Consider the following 20,902-nt stretch of genomic DNA (forward strand, 5'->3'; position numbering starts at 1 on the left):
GAGAATTTCTTTTTAATTTAAATTTCTGTTATGTTTATAGGAAGATTGCTCTTTTGAGGCTAAAATTAGTTGCATTCACTAAGTAGCTGAAAACACAGGCTTTCCCGGGTTGAAACGAAGGATCTAAAATGCTTGCTATCTGCAGCTTCAAGTAATCTACCTGTAAGAAATAGATCTGCAGGTGACTCTGAACGCCGGGTGATTTATCGACTTAGTTTCATCGACTTAGCAAGTAACAGAGTAGAGACAATACCTGTGACCTGCTGAAAAGGAGCTGAGCTTGCATTGCCAGCCCTGAGCGCACAGCACTGCGCCTCTTGCAGAAGGACGAAGAACAACCTGTTTCAGCGCTGAGCGCTGGAGGCATGTCCTACTCGCAGTTCCCCGCACATCACTCAGGTCACAAACAGCATCGTACACCCGAGTGCTCTGGGGGTGGGTACAGCCAGAAGTTGGGGTGCAGCACAGTGACCGTCCGCGGGCTGCCCGCCCGTCCGGCCGGCCTCATGTTGCGGGGCGGCGGGGCTCACGTGGGGGGCCGGGAGAGAGGAGGCCGAGGGGACGGGGAGGGCAGCAGGGGACAGGACGCGGTGCCCCCGGCAGCGGGAAAGTTGCGCGAGGAGAGGGAAGAGGAGGAGGAGGGTCCCCTTACCCGTCGGATCGCGGGGCTCGGGCACATCTCCCCGGACCCGCCAGCCCCCGGACGGTCCGACCCCTCCTCCGCCCCCGCCCCGCGCCGCCCCCGCCCGCCGCCGGCGGAGGTGAGTGAGGCGCGGCGCCGGCTGCGGCACGGCACGGCACGGCAAGACGCGGGGCTGCAGGCAGCGGGCGGCCGGAGGGAAGAGCCATGGGGAGCTGCCGCCGAGAAACTCCCCGCCGGATCGCGCCTGCCAGCGGCCTGTTCTGAGGAGGAGGAGGAGAATAAGGAGGAGGAGGAAGAGGGAGGGAAAGGGCCGTAGCGGCGGCGGACTGTGCAAGTTGCGCGCTGCCCTTCTCCGCGGGGCCGCCTGCCGCCAGCGGAGCAGCATGCGGACTGGCCTCCGCGCTCCCTCGGATGTGCTGTGGCTGCTGCCGCCCTCCGCGCATCGCCCTGCTGCTGGCAGCGCTCGGCCGGCCGCTGGATGAGCCGGCGGCGGGGAGATCGCTGCCGCGGTTCCGCCCGCTCCTTCATGCGGGCTCCCGCTCCGCCGGGGGTAGCGCTGCCGCCGCCGCCGCCGAGGAGCGGGCGGCCCGCCCGGGGCCCCGCATGGCGTGCTACCTGGTCATCAGCTCCCGGCACCTCAGCAACGGGCACTACCGCGGCATCAAAGGCGTCTTCAGGGGACCGCTCTGCAAGAAGGGCGCTCGCTCGCCGGTAACTGCCGCCTCCGCGCTCCCTCCCTCACTTGCCCCCCGCACGGTAGGAGCGGGGCGGGGGCCCACGGCCACGCGGGCGGCGGCGGCGGGAGCGCGGCGCGGGGTGGGTGGGCGGCGTGGAAAAGTTTCTCGAGCGGGGAAGTGGCCGCGGGTCCCCGCGGAGGGGCGGGCGTGGGGCTGCGGCGCCGCACGGAGGGAGGGAGGCAGGGAGGAAAGGTCGCTGCCGGCGCTCCGCGGGGAAGTTGGGGGAGGCCGCTGGGGAAGGCTTCGAGTGTGGCGATTCAGTGCCTGGTCCCGGGTTTTGATGCTGCGGTCGTACCCGTGCTGGCTGTGTGTCGGGGAGCCCGAAGCCTGGGCATGGGGTGCGGGAAGTCTGGGGACGTCCGAGAGCGGTGAGCCGCCGGGCTGCGGTGTGATGTCCCTGCGGGTCGCGAGAGGCGTTTGGGGTCGGGGGAGAGCGGTGCGTCGCAGCCTCTCCTCTGGGCGCTGAGCATCCCAAGCGCTCCCCGGCCGGGACCGAACGTGCTCCGTGTCTGTGGAGCACTCCTGGCTCCGGACATTCTCGTTCCCGCAATCCGAAGGTGCCGGGGATGCCCCCATCCCGCTGCCTAGCCCTTTGGCTTTGGCAGTGCCCCACAACGCGCCCGCACTCCAAACGCCTTCAGGAAACCTCCGGTGGTGATGAAGTCTGTGCTTTCTGTTTCTTGACTTTCGGTGATGGGACGAAGCAAAGCGACCGGTATTTCCTTCTCCGTCTGAAATCCCCCCGGTGTCCCACAACGCCCGCGGGTTCCTCCCTCACTGCTGCTCCTCGCTGTGCGGTATGGCACAGCACCGCGGTACCGCCGGACGGCGCCGGCTGAGCTGTGGCCGCTCTCCCTCACCCCACCTCGTGCGTGGAACCCCCCGAAACGCGGTGGGGTCGCGGTCAGAGCGGGAGAGAGGTGAAAAACATCAAAGGTCTAAAGTGGGAGGAAGCGTGCTTGGAAATACTTTGCGCTGCGTGTTGTGTGCTGTTTGTACGCAGTAGAACCGAAGCCCTGCTCAAGTGTCGGGAGATATTATCCCACAGACATTGTTATGTCTCACATCCTTCACTTCCCGACTTCTTTGCCTTTCTTTCTACCTACGTAGTGAGTGTGCACAGCTCCCCTCAGCCTAAATGCTTCATGAGATGAATGTAATTATCTGATCTTGTTAACAAATCATCATTTTTGAGACAGTTCTTTTAACTGATGGGAGAACATATATATATTTTTAAATGCAAATACAAGATCAGAAAATAGTTTTGATTTTTCTTATCAAGAAACAATATTTACTTCATAAAAAAATAGATCCTGCTCAGCATTGAAGTATTTTAGTCTGAAGTCAACTCGAGAGTTTAGTGGAAAAGGTAAAAAGAAAAGGTTGAAAATAAGCTCAGGTCTCTTTCCCTACATAGGGACATTCTTTCCTGTGAGCTTTCCTGAGCCTGAAGCCAGGAGCAACACCGCTTGGTTTTCAGATTAACATCACCAGACTTTGGGACGTTTTACATGATTTTTGACCATTTATATAGAAAAGAAACCCTGAATTTTAGCACTCCTTAGCTTTCATTCTGTACTACTGAGGGGAAACTTTCACCTATTCATCCCCTTCCTTTTTTTTTTTTGGTCTTTTGTTTTAGTGAGCACTCTTTGCAGCCAGTCAGGCTTTTGGGGTGCTGGGCTGAGCTCCGGGTAGTGGTGTGAGTGCAGGTGTGTGGTAGATCAGCCTTTTATTGGTGCTGGGTAATTGTAGATCTAGAGCTCTTACTTTTAAGTGTTTGGTATTTAGCTTTTACTACTGCTTTTATATATGCTGTTTTCATATATTTTCATAGGGGAGTCCAGGTTTCAGGTGAAAAATAAGGAATGCTGTGTTGGCAAGCTAGATGATCATATACTCTTACATACTGAAAGTAGTGATTTTCCAGAGTTATCTCTATGTGCTTACAAACTTTCAACTTTCCAGACCATATACTTCTTGCTCATCAATGTGTTCAGGACTGGGAACACTGAACACAGCACCTGAGTATGTTCTCATCTTATGGAGGTGGGAGTCGTCCATACTGGAATTTAGTAATAACTGAGGTAATAAAACTGTTTTCAGCATGAGAAAGTAAATGAAAAGAAATAAAAACAACCTGCAAAGAGCACCATACAAACACACCTTCAAAGTTTTTGTATTTTCTTTAACAGTACGCTATGAGTTAAACTTACGACCACTTCTGTGTCTAAGTAGGTCCCAAACAAGTGGCATTTATTTGTATATCCTGTGCTTTTTTGTTTAATTGTTTCATTTATTTTGTTAATATTTAATAATTTTATGATTAAGTTTAATTATTTTATTTATTTTATTTCACACTGGAACAGGTTGCCCAAGGAGGCTGTGGATGCCCCATCCCTGGAGGCATTCAGGGCCAGGCTGCATGTGGCTCTGGGCAGCCTGGTCTGGTGGTTGACGACCCTGCACATAGCAGGGGGGTTGAAACTTGATAATCATTATGGTCCTTTTCAACCCAGGCCATTCTACAATTCATTTAATAACTCCTGATTCTACCTTGGGAAGATACAGGTTATGTGTAACAGCCATTTTTAAAGTGCTAACCTTGGAAGTAACCTCAAAGATTATATTTCCTACCATTAAACAATCCTCTATTTGTATACTATGGACTATCTTATTCATGAGTCTACAAAATTTTTAATGTATAATGTGTACCTTTCTATATTTAAAGTGTTGTATTAACAGTCCATGAAATGTCAGTAGACTTAAGGCTATGCTTTCCAAAATGAGAACAGTGGTGAATATTTTAAGTACCTTTATAAAATTTCATGGCTATGTGAACAAGGATTTTTCAGTCTAGATGCTTCCATAGTGTTTATTTAGCATTCTTTGCTATTATTGCGTTGGAAACAAATGTGATCCATCTTTCTGGTACAGAGAGACCGTGTGCTGTAGCAGTACCAAGAACAAAGATGCATAGAATCATAAAGGTTGAGAAAGGCAAGATCACCAAGTGCAAACATCAACCCATCACTGCAATAGCACTAAACCACCTCCCTCAGTGCCATATGAAGACTACAAAGATAATGCACTTCATCTGCACATGTTGACCTGGGGCGACATTGTTATGAGGGCTCTTTAAAACTCCACATTTCCCCTGATCATTTCTCTGTGTAGGAAAAACTACTTGGGAAGTTGGGTTCTGAAGTATGTGGTGATGAGTTTAGGAAGAGTGGAATGAGAAGCAATTCTCAGTGAGTCCTGAGTGTCCCTGTCAGGACAGGGTGGTGCCAGCACTGCCGAGGGGAAAGGGCAGTAAGTGGGAGGGGGGAACTGCTTGTTGTAGAGAGGTGATTCCATGCTTAAGCATTTAGCTTTTGCCTGAAAAGTTCTGTTCGTGACCACATTACGAGCAAGCAGTAGGAAGTTTTCTCACTCTGGACATCTCTACTTAGTGAAATGCATTTTGACGCAGAGCTTTTGCATGCATTTCAGGCTGGGATACTGTCTGCAGGATTTTTGAGCCTGACGTGGATTGCTGTGCTCACTTGCTGGCTGTAGTTTTGCAGCCAGGGCAGATGTGCTGCAGTGCTCACCTGCAGCCAGGCCTGCCTGGAGGTGTGCTGTCACCTCACTGCCTGGCACTGCCGGTGCTGGAGGGGACGCAGCTGTGCAACTTCCAGGTAAAACCTTGCAGGATACAACAGAAAGCGGTGCTGGGAATTCAGCAGATGGCCCTCTTGCCTATGAATCACGTCAGAGCCAATGATGCTATTAGGGTGCACAGCTCTGCTTGTAGCTTTTTAAGGTGAGATATAAACAAAGCCTCGTTTACTACCAGTTATTTAAAGATCCCTTTGTACGATGAAGGAAATAGAAGGCTCAGAAGACCCAGTGCCTTAGCCAATATCTGACTTGGCTAATTATTTTCCTTCCATTGCTCCCCGCAGCTTCAGCTGAATACAGTATTTTTCACATACTTTTTAACACCGTTTTCTAAGCAGTCTGTCAGGCAGCTGCTCCACTGCACTTAGGGTTTGCCTAATTTCTGTGGGGTATTGGGGGTGGGAAGTGCTGCTGTGTTGCACAGAGCTGGCTTTTCAAATGCACAGCCCTCACCCTGAGCTCAGAGGTTCCAATAGCAATAAATAAGCCCCTCGCAGCTACTTGGAAACAATGACTGTTTAGTTGATATCAAGCCACAAACATGCTGTTCCAGCACTAAAGCAAGTGTAACCAGTGCTGAGCAGCACCTCATTACTCTCCACAGCAGATAACAGCACTGGGTATTTGAAACCTTAGAAAATGAAGGGGTGGCAGAGGAATTAGGGACCATAAGCAGAGAACAACAGAGCTATAGCACAAGCATCTGTCTAAGTTAAAGGGAAAACACCAGTGTGGATGAGTCTGGAGCAGATAATGGGAGTCTGGTGTTTGTCACCAGTGAGAGAAGTGTGCCAGGCAGAGCTGTGAGAAAGTAATTCAGAGGTTACTTGATGTGGTGTAAATTGTGAAACGTGGTCTGGGTGGCCACAGGTTGAAAGGGGGGAGCCTCCGTGATCAGCTGGAAGACCATGGAACCTAGGAGTCACTGATGTCAATCCTCTTGTTCCTCAGTGTTGTATGTGTGCCACTAGCAGCTCCAAAGGCAGAGGAACTCTCCAAAGCACAGAGTTGTGCTGTGGGCACTGCTGGAGGAGCCGCCTAGAGGAGAAAGCAAAGCCTTGAGAGATATAGTATGAAGTGACCAGTAGTGAACCAGAGGCTCCAATAAGCAATGGGATTTGAGTAGTTCCTATGGAAAGAAAGGGAAACAAAACAAAGCAAAACAACTGTACTAAAAATAATATAGAAACAGGAAAAAAAAAAAAAAAAACAGAGGGAGAAAGAGGAAAGGAAATAGAAAATGATGCTTTCACTTTTATGTCTGGGAGCTGCCAGGTGCAGAAGTGGGCTCCTGCCTGGGGGAACCCTTGCATTGTGCTGAGAGTGGGGCAGGTGCGGCATGCTGAGATGCTGCCAGGTGCCCTGCATTGTGGACACGGAGAGACACGGGTGAGGACAGGCACCTTATTTCTACCTATTTTCTGATCTCACTGCTTCTGGGCACTTCGTATCTCAGAGCTAAATGTGTTTCTTGCCCACCGTAGTGGCTCCAGCATGCTGGAGAACACAAGCGTTCACGGAGCCCACACTAAACATTGAGGTGAACTTCCTGATTTCATGGTCTTTATTCTGTGCTTTCTGTGAATTTCTGCAATGCAAGAGGGCAAAAATAAACCTTCAGAAAATACTTCTAGCATATAGCATTGCTGCTTATGCCTTGTATTAAACCTTTTTTTTTTTTTTTTTGTTATCTATGACTTTTGAGCATATTTTGTTTCTGATCCAGTCAGCAGGCCTCACACTTTCTATATAACATTACAATCAAATTTAATCATCTTCAACCAATTTCTTTCGGGGCCATTTCCTACGCAACAATTAGCTGTAATGTTAAACAGGTGCTTTATGTTTTACTGTGCCCTTCCAGCAGTCTAATATTTTTACTGGTTCCTCAAGTGAGTTCTTAAACCTAGATTGATTTCTTTCTGATTTTGCATGTGGCAATGCTTGTTTGCCCATTACTTCCAATCTGAGACATTGCTGTGACATCCATTTGTACCCTCACTCGAGGCTCAACCGTGTTTTACTCACCCAGGGTGTAGCAATACGTTAATACAGATACCTTCATTTGAGATAAGATCCTCTGCATAAAAACTATCATCAAAAGAATGAACTTCTTGTGAGAGGTTGCTAAATGGAGAAGGAAGAGAGATTTCAAAGAATGGTCAAGAAGTTGGTGTTTTCTCCTACTCGGCTTTCCCTGATAGAGCCTTTGGCTCCAAGGTGGGTTTCTCTCTCTCTTTTTTTTTTTTTTTTTTGTCATGTAGAACTTTTCAGGAACATTTGTTAAGGCTTTTTATTACATTTCAACTGATTATTTTAAAAGGCTGAAGTCCTTGTTACCTGCAGATGTCATTTTTCTCACTAGTATTAGCAGACCTGTAGGATGCATTAAGAAGAGTGTGGAAAACTGTTACCCGAGGGAAAATGTTGATTTTTCTGAGGGAAAAATAGAAATGCAAAATATTTTTAGCTACCAGCTGAGATACGGCTATTTTAAAATGCCACTGGTAGTATGCTGTAAGAGATTTAGTTTTGCTGCTTTATTTTTCTATCCACGTGTATAAGCCTTGCTCCTTGGATGGACACGTTTGTGATGCCCTGCGGGTCTCCACTCTCGAAGCCAGGGCATTGCGTTTGTTACAACATACAGCAGAAGCTGTAATCCTTTTAGAGCTCCAGATCTAGGATATTACTGTGAAAGGTTTGTTTACAGGTACAACAGTGGGGGAAAAAAAAGTCATGTATTGGGGCAATTTATTTAAAAGGTCAAATGAAGTTCGTCACAGGAACAACCCAATGGCAAAGATAAGTACAGATGCATAAATGGGCCTGCAGAAGCTGGAATTCCCAACCTAACACACAAGGATACCATTAACATTCTAGTTTGATCATCCTAGGAATTAAATGGTCTTCACTGGGAAAAACATTTTGCAAATGTACGTGCATGCAGAACTCCATGTCTCCAAACATTTTTGAATAGCAATAAATATATCCTTTAAAACAACTGTTTCAGGTTCCTATCAAGAGTTGGAAACATGGTTTTTCAGAGTTCAGCCAGCTCTGCTGTTATTTTTCGTACCTTCAGAACACTGAATGAACAGTATTAAAACAACTTGGTTTGTGATGGCAATATGTACAGGTGATGCTGTAGGTAGGTTTTGTAATATTGGATGTAGGTATTCAGAGTTCTGCATTTCTGTATCTTATGTGGGCATGTATGACTGCTTGTCTCGTGCAGTCAGCTACTGTGGATGGGTAACAAGATTTGTCATGGGGAATGTTTGCATGCCTGAAGATGCTGTGGTCTGCTCAGAGCACACTGTTATGTACCCAGTTGTAAGATGCCTTAATGACAGCTTTTTGTTTGCAGTGGTTTTTATTTTTTTATTGTTAATACTAGACTAAATTTATGTGCATACTGGATAAGATGTAAACATCATCATCATAATTTTGTCCCAGTTTTGTAGTTACACATAATGATAATTGGCAAGCTGGTTCAAGTAAAGAAACAGAACTATTGCTGGGAGATTGCATACAGCTCTGAAACAATTCATACATTAATCAACTCTAGTTGATACCAATTTTTCAATTTATGTTTTCCCTGGAACACATTGTAAAACAGATTTAATGCATTTGTGTCAACAGAAATATTCCATCTATATTCTGCTCAGACTGAACTGGAGAGATGTATTTGATGTTGTTGAGAAAATTCTCGGTTGTAATTGGCTGTATATCTGCAGCCTGCACTTCCAGCTTAGATTGTAACGTGTTAGGAAGGAAGGCATGTGAAACTACATTGGAAAGCAAAGGCTTCAACTTCCTAAAAACACCCTTTGATAGTAAAATAATCTGTAGGTAGGATTTTGGGGTTAAAAATCCCACCTGCAGGATAGGTGTAAATTGAAATTACGAATAAGGACCGTATGACTGCTATGATCTGTGGTCCGCTGGAAATGCATACTCTTATAGTTGTCATATGTAGCTGTTCTATGGATTTTTTAATGTTATTCTCAAAGAATAGTTTTCATATTTAGTTTCTCATACTTTTATTTTTTGTAGTTTTTGGAGGTTTCAGCAGTGATCAGTACAAATGATTTGTCTGCGCTAATTTTCTTGTTTTCTGTGCTCGTCATCAAATCTGTGTTGTGTGAAAAGCTCAGACCATTGATGTTTTCTGGGGGAGCTGTTCTGAGAAGGAGAAAAAGATGTGCAATCATGCCCTTCTGTATTGAACCAGGAAAACTTGGTTCAAATATCAGTATCTTGTGCCCTTGTCAATGGTCACAAGAAGCTTCTAGTGATGCATTACAGATAGACAGGGAAAGAATTTGCAGTGTTCTCACTTTGGTTGCTTGGTGAATACAGTGGTCCAAATGGCAGGTGATCAGTGTACTGGGTAATTAAAAGGATTTCTCCATGTGGGAAAAACACTGCTTATTTCCAGATACTGCTCTGACTGCCCTGCAGAGCTGGAAGCTCTTATGGCACAGGAGCAGAACCTGCTGGGAGGCCACAACTCATGTGGCCAACAGGTCTATGCCAAAGAGCACCTCGAGACACAGCCATCACTGCAGGGAGGGCACTGCACACCTGGTTCCATGTCACGAGAGCACATAAATCGTCACACAGTTACTGAGGATTGTTTAGAAAATAAAACGAAAAAGCACAGTCATGCAGGTCCCCATACTGCAAAAGATCAGAGCACGCAATGTGATGCGTATGCAAGTAGTTTGTTCTTATAAAATAATAATTAGGCACCCTATAAATGCCACTGAATAGAGCCTTTCATAGCTCTCTGAATGTTTAACTGCAGTCCTTACAAAGCTGTATTTTTGTTCTTCCTTGACAGAGATCTAAGGATATTATATTGCATTCATCCACTTAAATGGACATTGTCACGTGACTTCTTCAGTGTTGGATATATACTTTGCTGTAAAGAAAAGACAGCAAAACCTATGTGGAAAGATAGTTTAGCTAGCCAAGTCAAGAAAGATTGGTAGACAGTACTAGTTCAAAGATTTCAGTACAAGATTTTGAATTCTCATTGGAATGATACATATACACTTTGTTATTCAGTATGGCAGAGAGGCAATATAAGGAGGGCTGAGCAGTGATTGAGACAGCACAAAATAAATAACATACAGGAAGTTCTGTTTCTGGGAGTGAGTGATAAATGTTTGTTGTTACTAATAATCAATAGAAGAATCACAGATGTGTGTTCTCTGATGCAGAAATTGTATTTATATCTTACGAAACAAAATGACATTGAAATGAGCCTTGAATATAAAAGTATATTGGTTATGTCTTTTGTTATATCTTCTGCTGAAGATCTGTTTAACACTGTCATGTATTATACACCATGTGGTACAGGAGTTTTGTAGGAAGCATATATTGTGCAATATACATAGGTTGCTCCTAAAGTAATGCCTCTTCTTTATTCCTGTAGAAAGTGCAACCAATACATAGAATACAATAACAGTATTTGGTAGTGAAAATTCTCAGCTACAAGTAACTATTTTTCAACATAGTCACCACCATTAGCTGTGCATTTTCACCGGTAATGAAGAAGAGCCTGGAGGTGACCCACTGTTGCTGTCACAGAAAAAAAAGGATTATTGACAGAATTGGGGTTTTCATTCTATAAAGTAGATGTTTCTTAAGGTGATGGCTGAAAGAGAGAGTGTCCTATCCACGCGTTGTCTTATGACTTCCAATGGAGAAAGGTCTACCAGCCTATTTGTTCACAGTATTATTTCATCACCTTAAATAGCTGCTGATTGTGAAGGTGACTGAATTAATTTGATGTCTGCACGTTGTGGGATCAGCCTTTAACAGAAAATCACTGGAAGTTAAAAAAATAAAAAATAAAATGTTTTCTTGAAAAGAGTTTAACCAAGTTTACAGAGTGACTTAACAGCGCTCACATAATCTTCAGAGTCAATAAAATAAAGGGATGAGAAACATTCTTAAAATCTGTAGAAAAAATATTTTGTTTCCATTGTCTATTCTTGAAGACCCATTCTTTAAAGTAAAGGAGGCTTATGAGCTATTTACGCATAGGGTGAGTGTTTGTAGATAATATTTCAGCAGAAAAACTGCTTTTAGTTTTTCTTTTTCAAGCTAGAGTTCATCTATTAGCCATAGTAATAAGGACCTTGAAAACCTTTCCCTTCTATTCAAATACTGCTTACCCTGCTTTTTTTTGTCAAAATGTCTAATTGCAGTAATATTGTCTTTCTGACACTCCAAAGAGCACTGTCTGAAGAGTACAATAATTATTTTAAAAAGTAATCAAGATACATGTTTTAGAAGCTTCTGCAGTTGATCATTGCACCAAGCATACTGTAATCCTGAATAATCATTAAAAAAACTGAAACCCAACAAACCCACCAAAAGCCCCATGTCCAAAATCCTCAGCAGAATAATCAGTTAGAATAGTGTTGAGACCACCACTGCTGTGACACATTGCTGACAGCCTTTCTTCCCATGTCCACACAAAATTCAGCTCCTGTCCTTCCATTTGCCTGAGAGCAGTTTGATAGATCCTAATTAGCTTCCTGATTGCAGGCAAAGAATAATAACTGATTAAGTGATTGTAGTACCTTGCCCTGAAGAGTTTTAAATATGCAAAGCTCCTTTGAACTGTCTCCTTAAAAAAAAGGTATGGCTGCTCATCTTATATATCATAAAATAAATAATATTTTTTGCTCTCGTTGTTATGTACTTAGTTTATGTTTATATTCTAACCTCTGGTTAACAAGGATAGTGAATGAGGCATTAGGCATTCGACAGCCTTAAAAAGATTGATGTTTTTGATTATAGCATACTGTATGATAAATTGTAGGGTGCAAAACTCTTACAGAGTTATAAAGGATATGTGCTATCTGAAGAAACATAGAGATATCAATTTTCTACTTGATGGTACTAATATATTTTGATAAGATCTGCATATTAAGAACAGAATGAGCCCTCAAGTACAGTGATTTAGTGCTGCAGTCATACGCCGTACTTCACAGTGAGGAGAAGAAACAATAGGAATGTGAATCCTTGCCTCTGCTCTAAAGGACAGTGAACAAAAGCTGTAGGTACTTCTGCTGGCAGGTGTGGAGATTGCTTAGTTTTCAGAAGTGACTGAAAAGAGGAAAGCAAGCGGGTATAATAAATGGGAATGGAGAGGTTAATTGCAAAGTAAATGAGTTCACCACGGAAAGTATGGAGGCTCAGAGCCTCAAAGGCTGCATCTGTATTAGTAAACAACACCAAGGTCTGTGCCAAGCACTGGAGCTTAATCAGATAGGCTATAAAATTGTGAGCACTGTTGCCAGTGTTCTTGTGTCACGGACCTAGCAGCCCTCTCCCAAACCTGGGGAAGGTTTGGGAATTAGCATAGGGCAGGGCCATTACCAGCACACAGTTTACATGTGAATATTTCCTTCTGGAAGCTAAAAGACTTCACTGCACTGATGCAGGCTGCCATGCCCCCATTGCCAGAGAACAGTCCTAAGAAGTTTTGTAGAGATAGCGATGTATAGGCATCTATCTTACCTCAAGGTGAGCATCAGATTGATGCTCCTGGTGTTCTGCCCTGTATGCCTGTGAATTCCTCACACCACCTGAAATCAGGCCTAAACATACATCGTTTCTGTGGTGTAAATCTGCAGAAACTCTTTGCAATGTGGAGGACCTCAGGACGTTACATCCTCAGTGTGTGAGGTTTGACTTTGTATTTCTTCTAGAAACTATATATCTACTGTTTCTATTTTTTGGGGGGCAGCAGCAGTCGCTGACTCTTGCCATATTTGCTCTAACTCTTTCTTCATCTTGACTGCTTTTTGGTCTTGAACCTTGCTTAGGTTTTGCATGTGCTGGAGTCACCTCACAGTTAGCAGTTTAGTCTGTGCAATGTATTTGGCCAGAAGTTTTAGTTTCACAGAGTCACAAAATTGCAGGGGGTGGAAGGGACCTCAAGAGATCAAGTCCAACCCCCCACTGAAGCAGGTACCCCTGCAATAGGTCACACAGGTAGGCATTCAACCGAGTCTTGAACACCTCCATAGAAGGAGTCTCCCCTGCCTCTCTTTGCAGCCTGTTCTGGTGCTCCATTACTCTTACCATATAGAAGTTCTTCTGCATGTTAGTACAGAACTTCCTGTGTTCAAGTTTTATGCCATTACTCCTTGTCCTGTCACTACACGCCACTGGGAAGAGCCTGCCTCATCCATTTGCCTCCTACCTCCCTTTAAATATTTAATATAAACTTCAGACCTTCTTTTCTCTCTGGTATAACATCAGGTAGAGCAGAAGAAAACTTGTGTGACTTATAACTGCCTGCAGAAGGAAACCACCCCACAGATGCGTCAGAATGTTTCTGCAGGTGGCTTTGAAAGGTGATAGGGTATTAAATGTATATTGGAATTTGGAATTGCTCAGCACTGGTGTTTATGTGCTATCAAACAAAGGGAGGTACTCTCTAAAGGGAAATGAACATAAAATATTGTTCCCATGCCTAGGTGTCTTCATCAACACAAGCTTCTGTGATAATAACAAATGTCTATGTTGAGCACTAGGTGGAAACCTGTTATGGATTCTCCTTGAAGCTGCCCTCTGCTTTCCCACTCTTTCCCACTCCATCATGGGTTTACAGTTTTTAGAAGAAGCTGAGACCTAATAACACCTCTGCATTTACCACTAATTGTAACTTCTCTATAGAATAAAACAGGGGATACTGAGACCAGCATCCTGTCAGAGGAACTCTGACAGCGTGCCTGCACAGCAAAGATGGAAGCAACAGAGCCTTGCAGGCAGATGCAGACACAATGTTTTCCCACATGGCCACACTCTTTCTTCCACCTTGAAACAAGGGAGCCTTTTCCTAACTGTCTGCTGGGAGCACTGCCTTTGTTGATCCCCAAAATATAACTGGACTTTGAGAGAATGGTGCGGACCACAACCCAAAATCTTGCTGGAAGCACTGTAAGAACAAAACGGTATTGACAGTTTCATACAAGTGCTTAAGCCATGTCATGGCTCTACTTGGTTATCAGTGAGTGTAGCATTGGTTCCAGCTCCCATAAGGGTATGCTGAAGATAGGGCTGTACCTTGGATTGTGTTGTGACATCCAAAGACTGATGAGTAGCATCTGCATCTCCTGACAGCTGGCTGGTGGGTGGACAAGATGGAGTGGCTACATGCATTACAAACAGAATTACAAGTCTGTCTCAAGCCTCCAATAGACAGAGTACTGGTACGTGTGACGTGCATGTGCTAACTGAATGGAACACAGCTCAGCTTCACTACTTGGGCAATAAGTTTCAAAGATAAAGAGCGGGTTAGAGAACATTTATGAATCATAATGAGTTTCTTGGAGTGCTTCACACAGTTCCTTCAAGCATTCTTTAAATGCACAAGCAACAGACGTACCCAGAGACCATCGACTCAGGGGAAGAATTTAGCTTGTGTAAATCAATGTGGTTAATTGATTACAGTTTGTAAGGCTTATTTATGTCAGCGTGGTTCTGGTCCTCAGATTTTATTTAGACCTTGTTTTGTAAGTAGTCTGGCCAAAGTTAGTGAATACCAGTTAACCAGGACCTCTGTGGCTGAAACATCGCTCTAGTCATAGAGTTTAAATTAGAAAGGGAATACAACCATAGTCCAGAAATGAGACCTTTCTCTTTTTGCTGGGATCTGTACAATGACTGTCTTTTCTATATTACTGATCAACAAACGATAATGGTGAGATACAAACCATGCTGCTATAGCGTATGTATTCACACAGTCACCATAATGCCTTTCTTGCTGCTTGGCAGCTCTGATTTGCACCCTTCTCTGGAAGCATGCAGTTTGACTCAGAACTTGCTTCCATACTTCTTATCCTCGTAGCGGGTTTAGCAGAGCTGGATTAATTCACTTTGAGACAGTGTTATACTATATATTTTAGATACTCATCATGGTAACGTGAGTGCCAAGTGCTTTCAGGATCCAGATTCTTGGTTGGCATAAATCAGATCTAAGTAAAAGACACATTTTCCAGCAGAGGAAAAGCTCCACAGAAGTCAGTTACAACTTTTGCTGAATTAGAAACACAGTAATATGAAATAGTGATCATAGAATCATAGAAAGGCTTGGGTTGGAAGGGACCTTCAAGATCATTAAGCTCCAACCCCGTGCTTTGGGCAGTGTTGCGAACCACTGGATCAGGTTGCCCAGGGCAGGACAATATCCTCATATAATTTAATATTAATAAATATCTTAGTATTAGCTCAATATCTGAATATTAGGCTAGTAACTTGCTCTCTGCTGTTACATTTTTTGTGTACAAGTTGGTGAGTAGGCTAGCTAACAGCAGCTGTTGAGAAAGTGATTATTTTCCTATGGGGGACATGTGTCACTTTTAGGTTTATTTTGGAACGTAATGCACAATATTTTATTAACAATGTAAAACTGATTTTCTGGGCTTATATATTTAACTGCCTCATGAGGGATTTCTGTTTGTTTGTTTTCCTCTTGGACTGCAGTGTTACCATGCTGGTATTTTCCTCCAACATAATATGTACCAGAAACTTGCCAACAGCCATTATCCATAGGGCTGCTTGAGGAGGAATGACTTCAATGGGACTTTGCGCTTCGTTAAAGTAGAAGACAATAAGATATGGTCTCTTCAGAAGAGTGTAAATTTACCTTGCTTTTTCAGTCATGCAGGTGAGTGCAGAGCAGGCTTCTGTCATGGCTGGGAGATCTGGAGGCTTCCAGCATTGCAGCTCAGTATTGGGAAGCAGTTGAGCACAGTGCTTTGCTAGGCAAAATGGGCTCACCTTCATGTAATCTCATTCCTTCAAGTTGTTGATGGTACCATTAGGCAAGTGGGAGATGGAGGTGTCTTCTTTTCTAACCCACAGTTAGTAGGTTCTTCCACTGTGATAATACGGGACAATCTGATAAGTCTGGAAAATTGCTACTAGAAAACTACATCTGGAAAATTGCATCTAAGGATCTAAGTATATGCCAGAGGTTATGTGAGACTGCTTCAGTATTTCTGAGATGTATATGCACACATACACTGCTTGTCCTCCTGTTGGCATGTCCGATGGCATTGCTACACCAGGTTCACTGTGATAGCTTAAGGGTCACTTCTTTCTGTCTTCATCAGAACATTCAGGAGGTAAGCTGCGGGAGAACATGAAAGACAGAGCTGTGAAGGATTGGATTGCTCATCCTGCCTTTTTGAGATGCACTGGGTGTCACTGCTGGTTGCATAGGCTGGGGGTGGTGTGGAAATCTGCCTTGGGAAGGTGAAAGGGACAGGGAAAAAAGGGGAAACTAAGTATGCAAAAATAGACACATTTTTAGCCTTTGGTTTTGTTCTTTTACTGATAGCATGCTAGATAAAAAGCATTCAGCTGTGACCAAGGGTCTGCAGCGTGACAGTAGATCTAAAATAATTGACACAAAAAAGTAGAAGGTTTCGAAAATGGAATTTTGGCAGTTGTGTGTGAGGATATTTTTGCTCACTCTGTAGCTGGTTAATGAACTGGGCTACAACTGCAGCTGGAAACAGACTCTGCCGCCTCATTGTGATATTTATCCTGCAGACACTGGTCTGCTTCTGCCCTCAGACACCTGAGAGACACAGACACTTGTATAGGATACTGAATACTTTGTGTGCTGTTAGTCTGTGTATGTATGAATTTCAGGCAGCGTAATGAAAGAAAGGCTGCTTTCAGTATGCATATGTGATTTGTTTTGGTGCTAGAAACATCTCCTTGCTTGATTGTAATTCCAGCTTTTTTTCTAAAGGTGTGTAAACTATAAACTGTTGCTCTGTTAGCATGCTGCTTACTGTATCACAAACTAAAATTCTAACAAAGTGCAGCTTTTGTCAGGAGTAAGAGAAGGGTTCCCTTTTCAGATATGGTGCTAGGAATGATTTCGTGCAAAGCAGGGGATGAATCAATAGCTTTTTCAGTTGCAGGAGCACAACTTTTGATGGTAGATATGACCCTAGGAAGCGTAGTTTTTAGCCAGATGTGCAATAATTTATGTCTGAACCATTTGTTAGTATTGGCAAAGTGTCACAGGTGCTCTGAGTGCTTGTGGCAGGCTGGGGACGAGCATTCAGCAGCAGGTTGCTGCTTCATCCCTGCACAGAAGGTTGGCATTTGTGCGCAACAAGGGATTGTATAGGTACATTATTTTCCCCTGTAACTACTAGTTTTACAGGAATTAATCTGTGCTTCTTGTATCAGTTTCAAGGAATTTACTGAGCTCGGCTCTTACGGTTTTCAGCAAAATCTCTTGTAAAAATGTTTATGAGGAATTTCCCATGCAATTAATCTGCCACACAGAATGACACATGTCACCTCCTTGAACATTTTTATGCTCCCAGAGGACTTAAGAATAAGTACTGATATAAAGTACAAAATTAGTGCATCAAATTAATTTTATGCTTTGCACACACGGTGATGTATGATGTGAATTAAGGGCTTGATCTTGCATATGCTGAAAATGGAGAAGATTTCTTGGTGTTATTTTGGTTTATGAATGGCACATAGGAGGTCTTGATTTTTTGTTGATAGTATACAAAATCATACTATTAAGTAATTATAGACGCAGTGAATTAACAACGGTGTCAAAGAGGATTCATTATCTTATCTACCAACATTTTTGTTTTTCATGAAGAAGAAATACATTTCCAGTCCTGTAACTATTTTCTGAAGCAAAAAGGCAGATTACATCGTATGTAGTAGTTGGGGATTTGCTTGCTACCATAATTGGCTTAGGTTAATGCTAAGTGGTTGTATAACTGTGTTCATTTTAACTGATCTTTAAGGCTGAAATGTTTAAAGGTCTTTAAAGTAAGTAAATGCTGCAGGTGTGGTGATCTGTTGTATGATCAGATCTCTCCTACAAAAACATTAGAAGTTGTAATCCACTATTCGGAATCATCATCAAATATGTTTCTAAACTTTAAACAAGATATACAGTCAGTACTATTATATACTGAAAATAAACACCTAGTGAAATGTAATAGTGCAAAGGACTGTGCCTAAGATGTAGGATACCCAACAGTATTTCTTTAAAAACTATCATACCTTTATTAAGGTTTTGCCTTTTCTCAAAATTAGACACATGCAACACAATCTAACATGTAACAGAAGTTGGCTGATTAATTTTTTTATAATTTTTGTGACAGAAGAGTTCCCCATTAATAACAAGATTGTCTTTTTTTTTTTTTTTTCCTGTATTCTCAAAAGAAGGAAGTATCAAAATGATGGTAATGTCAGATGGTTCACTATTTAGGCCAGCATCTTCTGTCGGTTCTGGAAACACAGAGTTGCTGTGCTCTTTCTTGAAGGGAAAACAATGTGTTTTACACATGCACAATGACTTCCCATGCTAAATCAGCTTGGATTAAAGGCACTGAATGTTCTCTGGCAGAAGGCTTTGAACCTAAATTCGACTGGAGCCCTCCTCGCTGCAGCCTGAGGATAGCAGGAGGAACACAGCCGCGTTTTCACAGAATACTGGAAATTTTGTAGACATCTGACTGCCTCTCTTTGCCTCTGTTTTATGCATTAATTTGGTAAAAATACATCCAGCAAGCCTGGAGTAGGAAAAGAGAAGAGAAAAGCAAGGCAGTAACTCTGTATGAAGGAACGCTTGCTTGCTTCCATTATATCCCCCTAGTTGTTCCTAGAAAGATGTGTGCTTTGCTCTTAATGCTGCATGATGGCTCAGTGCAGAGTGCACACACACTGAGCTGCTGAGTGGGGAAGGGCAGAGAGCAGGAGGGAACAAGCAGGCCAAGGCACTGCAGCCCCCTCCTGCGGTGAGTGGCCTGTGTGGTAGGGCCTTGAGGTGGCACTGGTGGGGGATGTTCCAATGGATTGAGGTTAAGCGGAGAACCCAATCATAGGATCATAGAATGGTTTGGGCTGGAAGGGACCTTTAAAATCATGTAGTTGCAACCGCCCTGCTACAGGCAGGGATATCTCTAGACCATGCTGCTCACAACCCCATCCAGCCTGGCCTTGAATGACACTAGGGATGGAGCACCCGAAGCCTTGCTTGGCAGCCTGTTTCAGTGTCTCACCACCCTCACAGAAAAGAACTTCTTCCTGATATCTAGTCTAAATCTACCCTCTTCCACTTTAAAGCCATTTTCCCTCATCCTGTAGCTACATGCCCTATAAAAAGTAACCCCTCCCCCCCCAGCTTTCCTGTAGGCCCCCTTCAGGTACTGGAAGGCTGTGGTAGGGTCTCCTTGGAGCCTTCTCTTCTCTAGGCTCCAGAGCTCCAGCTCTCTCAGCCTATCCTCATAGGGGAGGTGCTCCAGCCCTCTGATCATCTTCATGGCTCTCCTCTGGACCCACTCCAAGAAGCACTCTGTAAGGTACAATATGTAAATGTTGCTACCAATTTTATAAGATATATGGGAAAAGGAAATTATGTTTTCACTGAAGCTGAGGAAGAAGAGATCTGACATTTTGGTAAAATGTGGTATTCCTATTGGAAAGGGAAGAAGTATGTGTGGAGAAATTAATGTGTAAGCTTAAAATATATATTACGTTGCTCTACATTCATTTCATGTTAATATTAATGTGTAGGTATATGGCTAACAGTTTCTCACTTCACTTTGTGAGAACAGTGTTAGCAATATTCACCTGGGTCCAGTAGCAACACACCTATCTGCTTCACTTGATATCTCTTGGCTCTGATAATTTTAATGAGATTTCAGCATTTTGCAATATGTGAAACTCTGTGTTCACCTAAATGTTATCTAGCTAGTAGCTGACTTTATGAAAAAAAAAAAAATACAGCATCCTTGCTAATGAAGGAGAAAATTCTAGCAGAAGTGAGGTGGTATAATCTCTATCAGCTCAGGGTAGTCTAGTAGACCACTGATATCTTCTATGCTATTGAAAAACAAATATGCCCGGAAAATCAGTGTGGGCAGTCGGTCCCACGTCAGATGCTTTGAGTTGACAAGGCGCGATGTGATTTCAGGCTGGTGCCATGTCACCTAATTCAGCTGGGATTTGCTCGTGCAGGTGAAATGAACTTAATGCAAGAGTTCTTGAGCAGCTGAGAGTGCAGAGGGGTGGCATGTGGTTGTTCTGACCATATGGGCATAATTCCATAATTTCCATAATTCTACCTACGCAGTACTTTCTAAAAGCAGGTTTTTGGTTTTTTTTTTTGCATAAGAGTGAGTAAATTTATAAAGGAAATTTCTTCTAAATAGAAGTGCCTCTTTCAAGAAAGTGCTTTAGTAAGTATGGGTAAGAATAATAAAACGTGAGTGTTGGTTTCTACGGCCACAAAGAGTACAGAGGATTTTATTTATAGTTTTGTAAAACTTACCCAAATATTTTTTTTTGATGTGAAACAGTCCATTTGTTCACCAAACTTTAAAAAATAATAAGGAGAATAAATGTTAATGGGTATTACTACATGTAAATGAATTATTCAGTAGATGACACCTATCCTAGAAATGAAGGGACAGTGTGAGGTGCCCTAAATTCTGTCATTTATAATGATAAGAAATGTAAAGGCAAATGAAAAGAAAATGAAAACTGCTTGTTGAAGACAGCTCATAAAAATGATGTGAGAGCACATTGGAAAGAATTCCTAGTGGTTGGGGATGACAGAGGATCTCTTATGTGCACAGTCTATTGTGACTGTATGCCTGCCTCCCTTGGCTAACTTTAGGCAATTCAATTAACTGATGTGAGCCTCTGTTTCACCATCTCTGAAAGGCAGATAATGTTTACCCACTTCTATAGCATCTGAATATTTGATTTTTGTAAAATGCATTGTGATTCTCAGATGGAAGGCACTATGCAAGTGTCAAGT

The 20,902-nt window shown here is 43.3% G+C and overlaps 1 protein-coding gene across 1 annotated transcript in view; it reads left to right on the forward strand.

The window, feature by feature from the left end:
- Positions 1 to 744: 744 nt before the first annotated feature.
- ZNF804B (zinc finger protein 804B) overlaps positions 745 to 20,902 on the forward strand; it is a 210,962-nt gene continuing 190,804 nt past the window's right edge. The window contains exon 1 of the mRNA XM_015281605.4: positions 745 to 1,399. Within this exon, the coding sequence (XP_015137091.4) occupies positions 1,055 to 1,399 (345 nt within the window). The 5' untranslated portion in view covers positions 745 to 1,054. The remainder of the gene's footprint in view (positions 1,400 to 20,902) is intronic.

This window comes from Gallus gallus, chromosome 2 (assembly GCF_016699485.2).
Source record: "Gallus gallus isolate bGalGal1 chromosome 2, bGalGal1.mat.broiler.GRCg7b, whole genome shotgun sequence".
Lineage (NCBI taxonomy): Eukaryota > Metazoa > Chordata > Aves > Galliformes > Phasianidae > Gallus > Gallus gallus.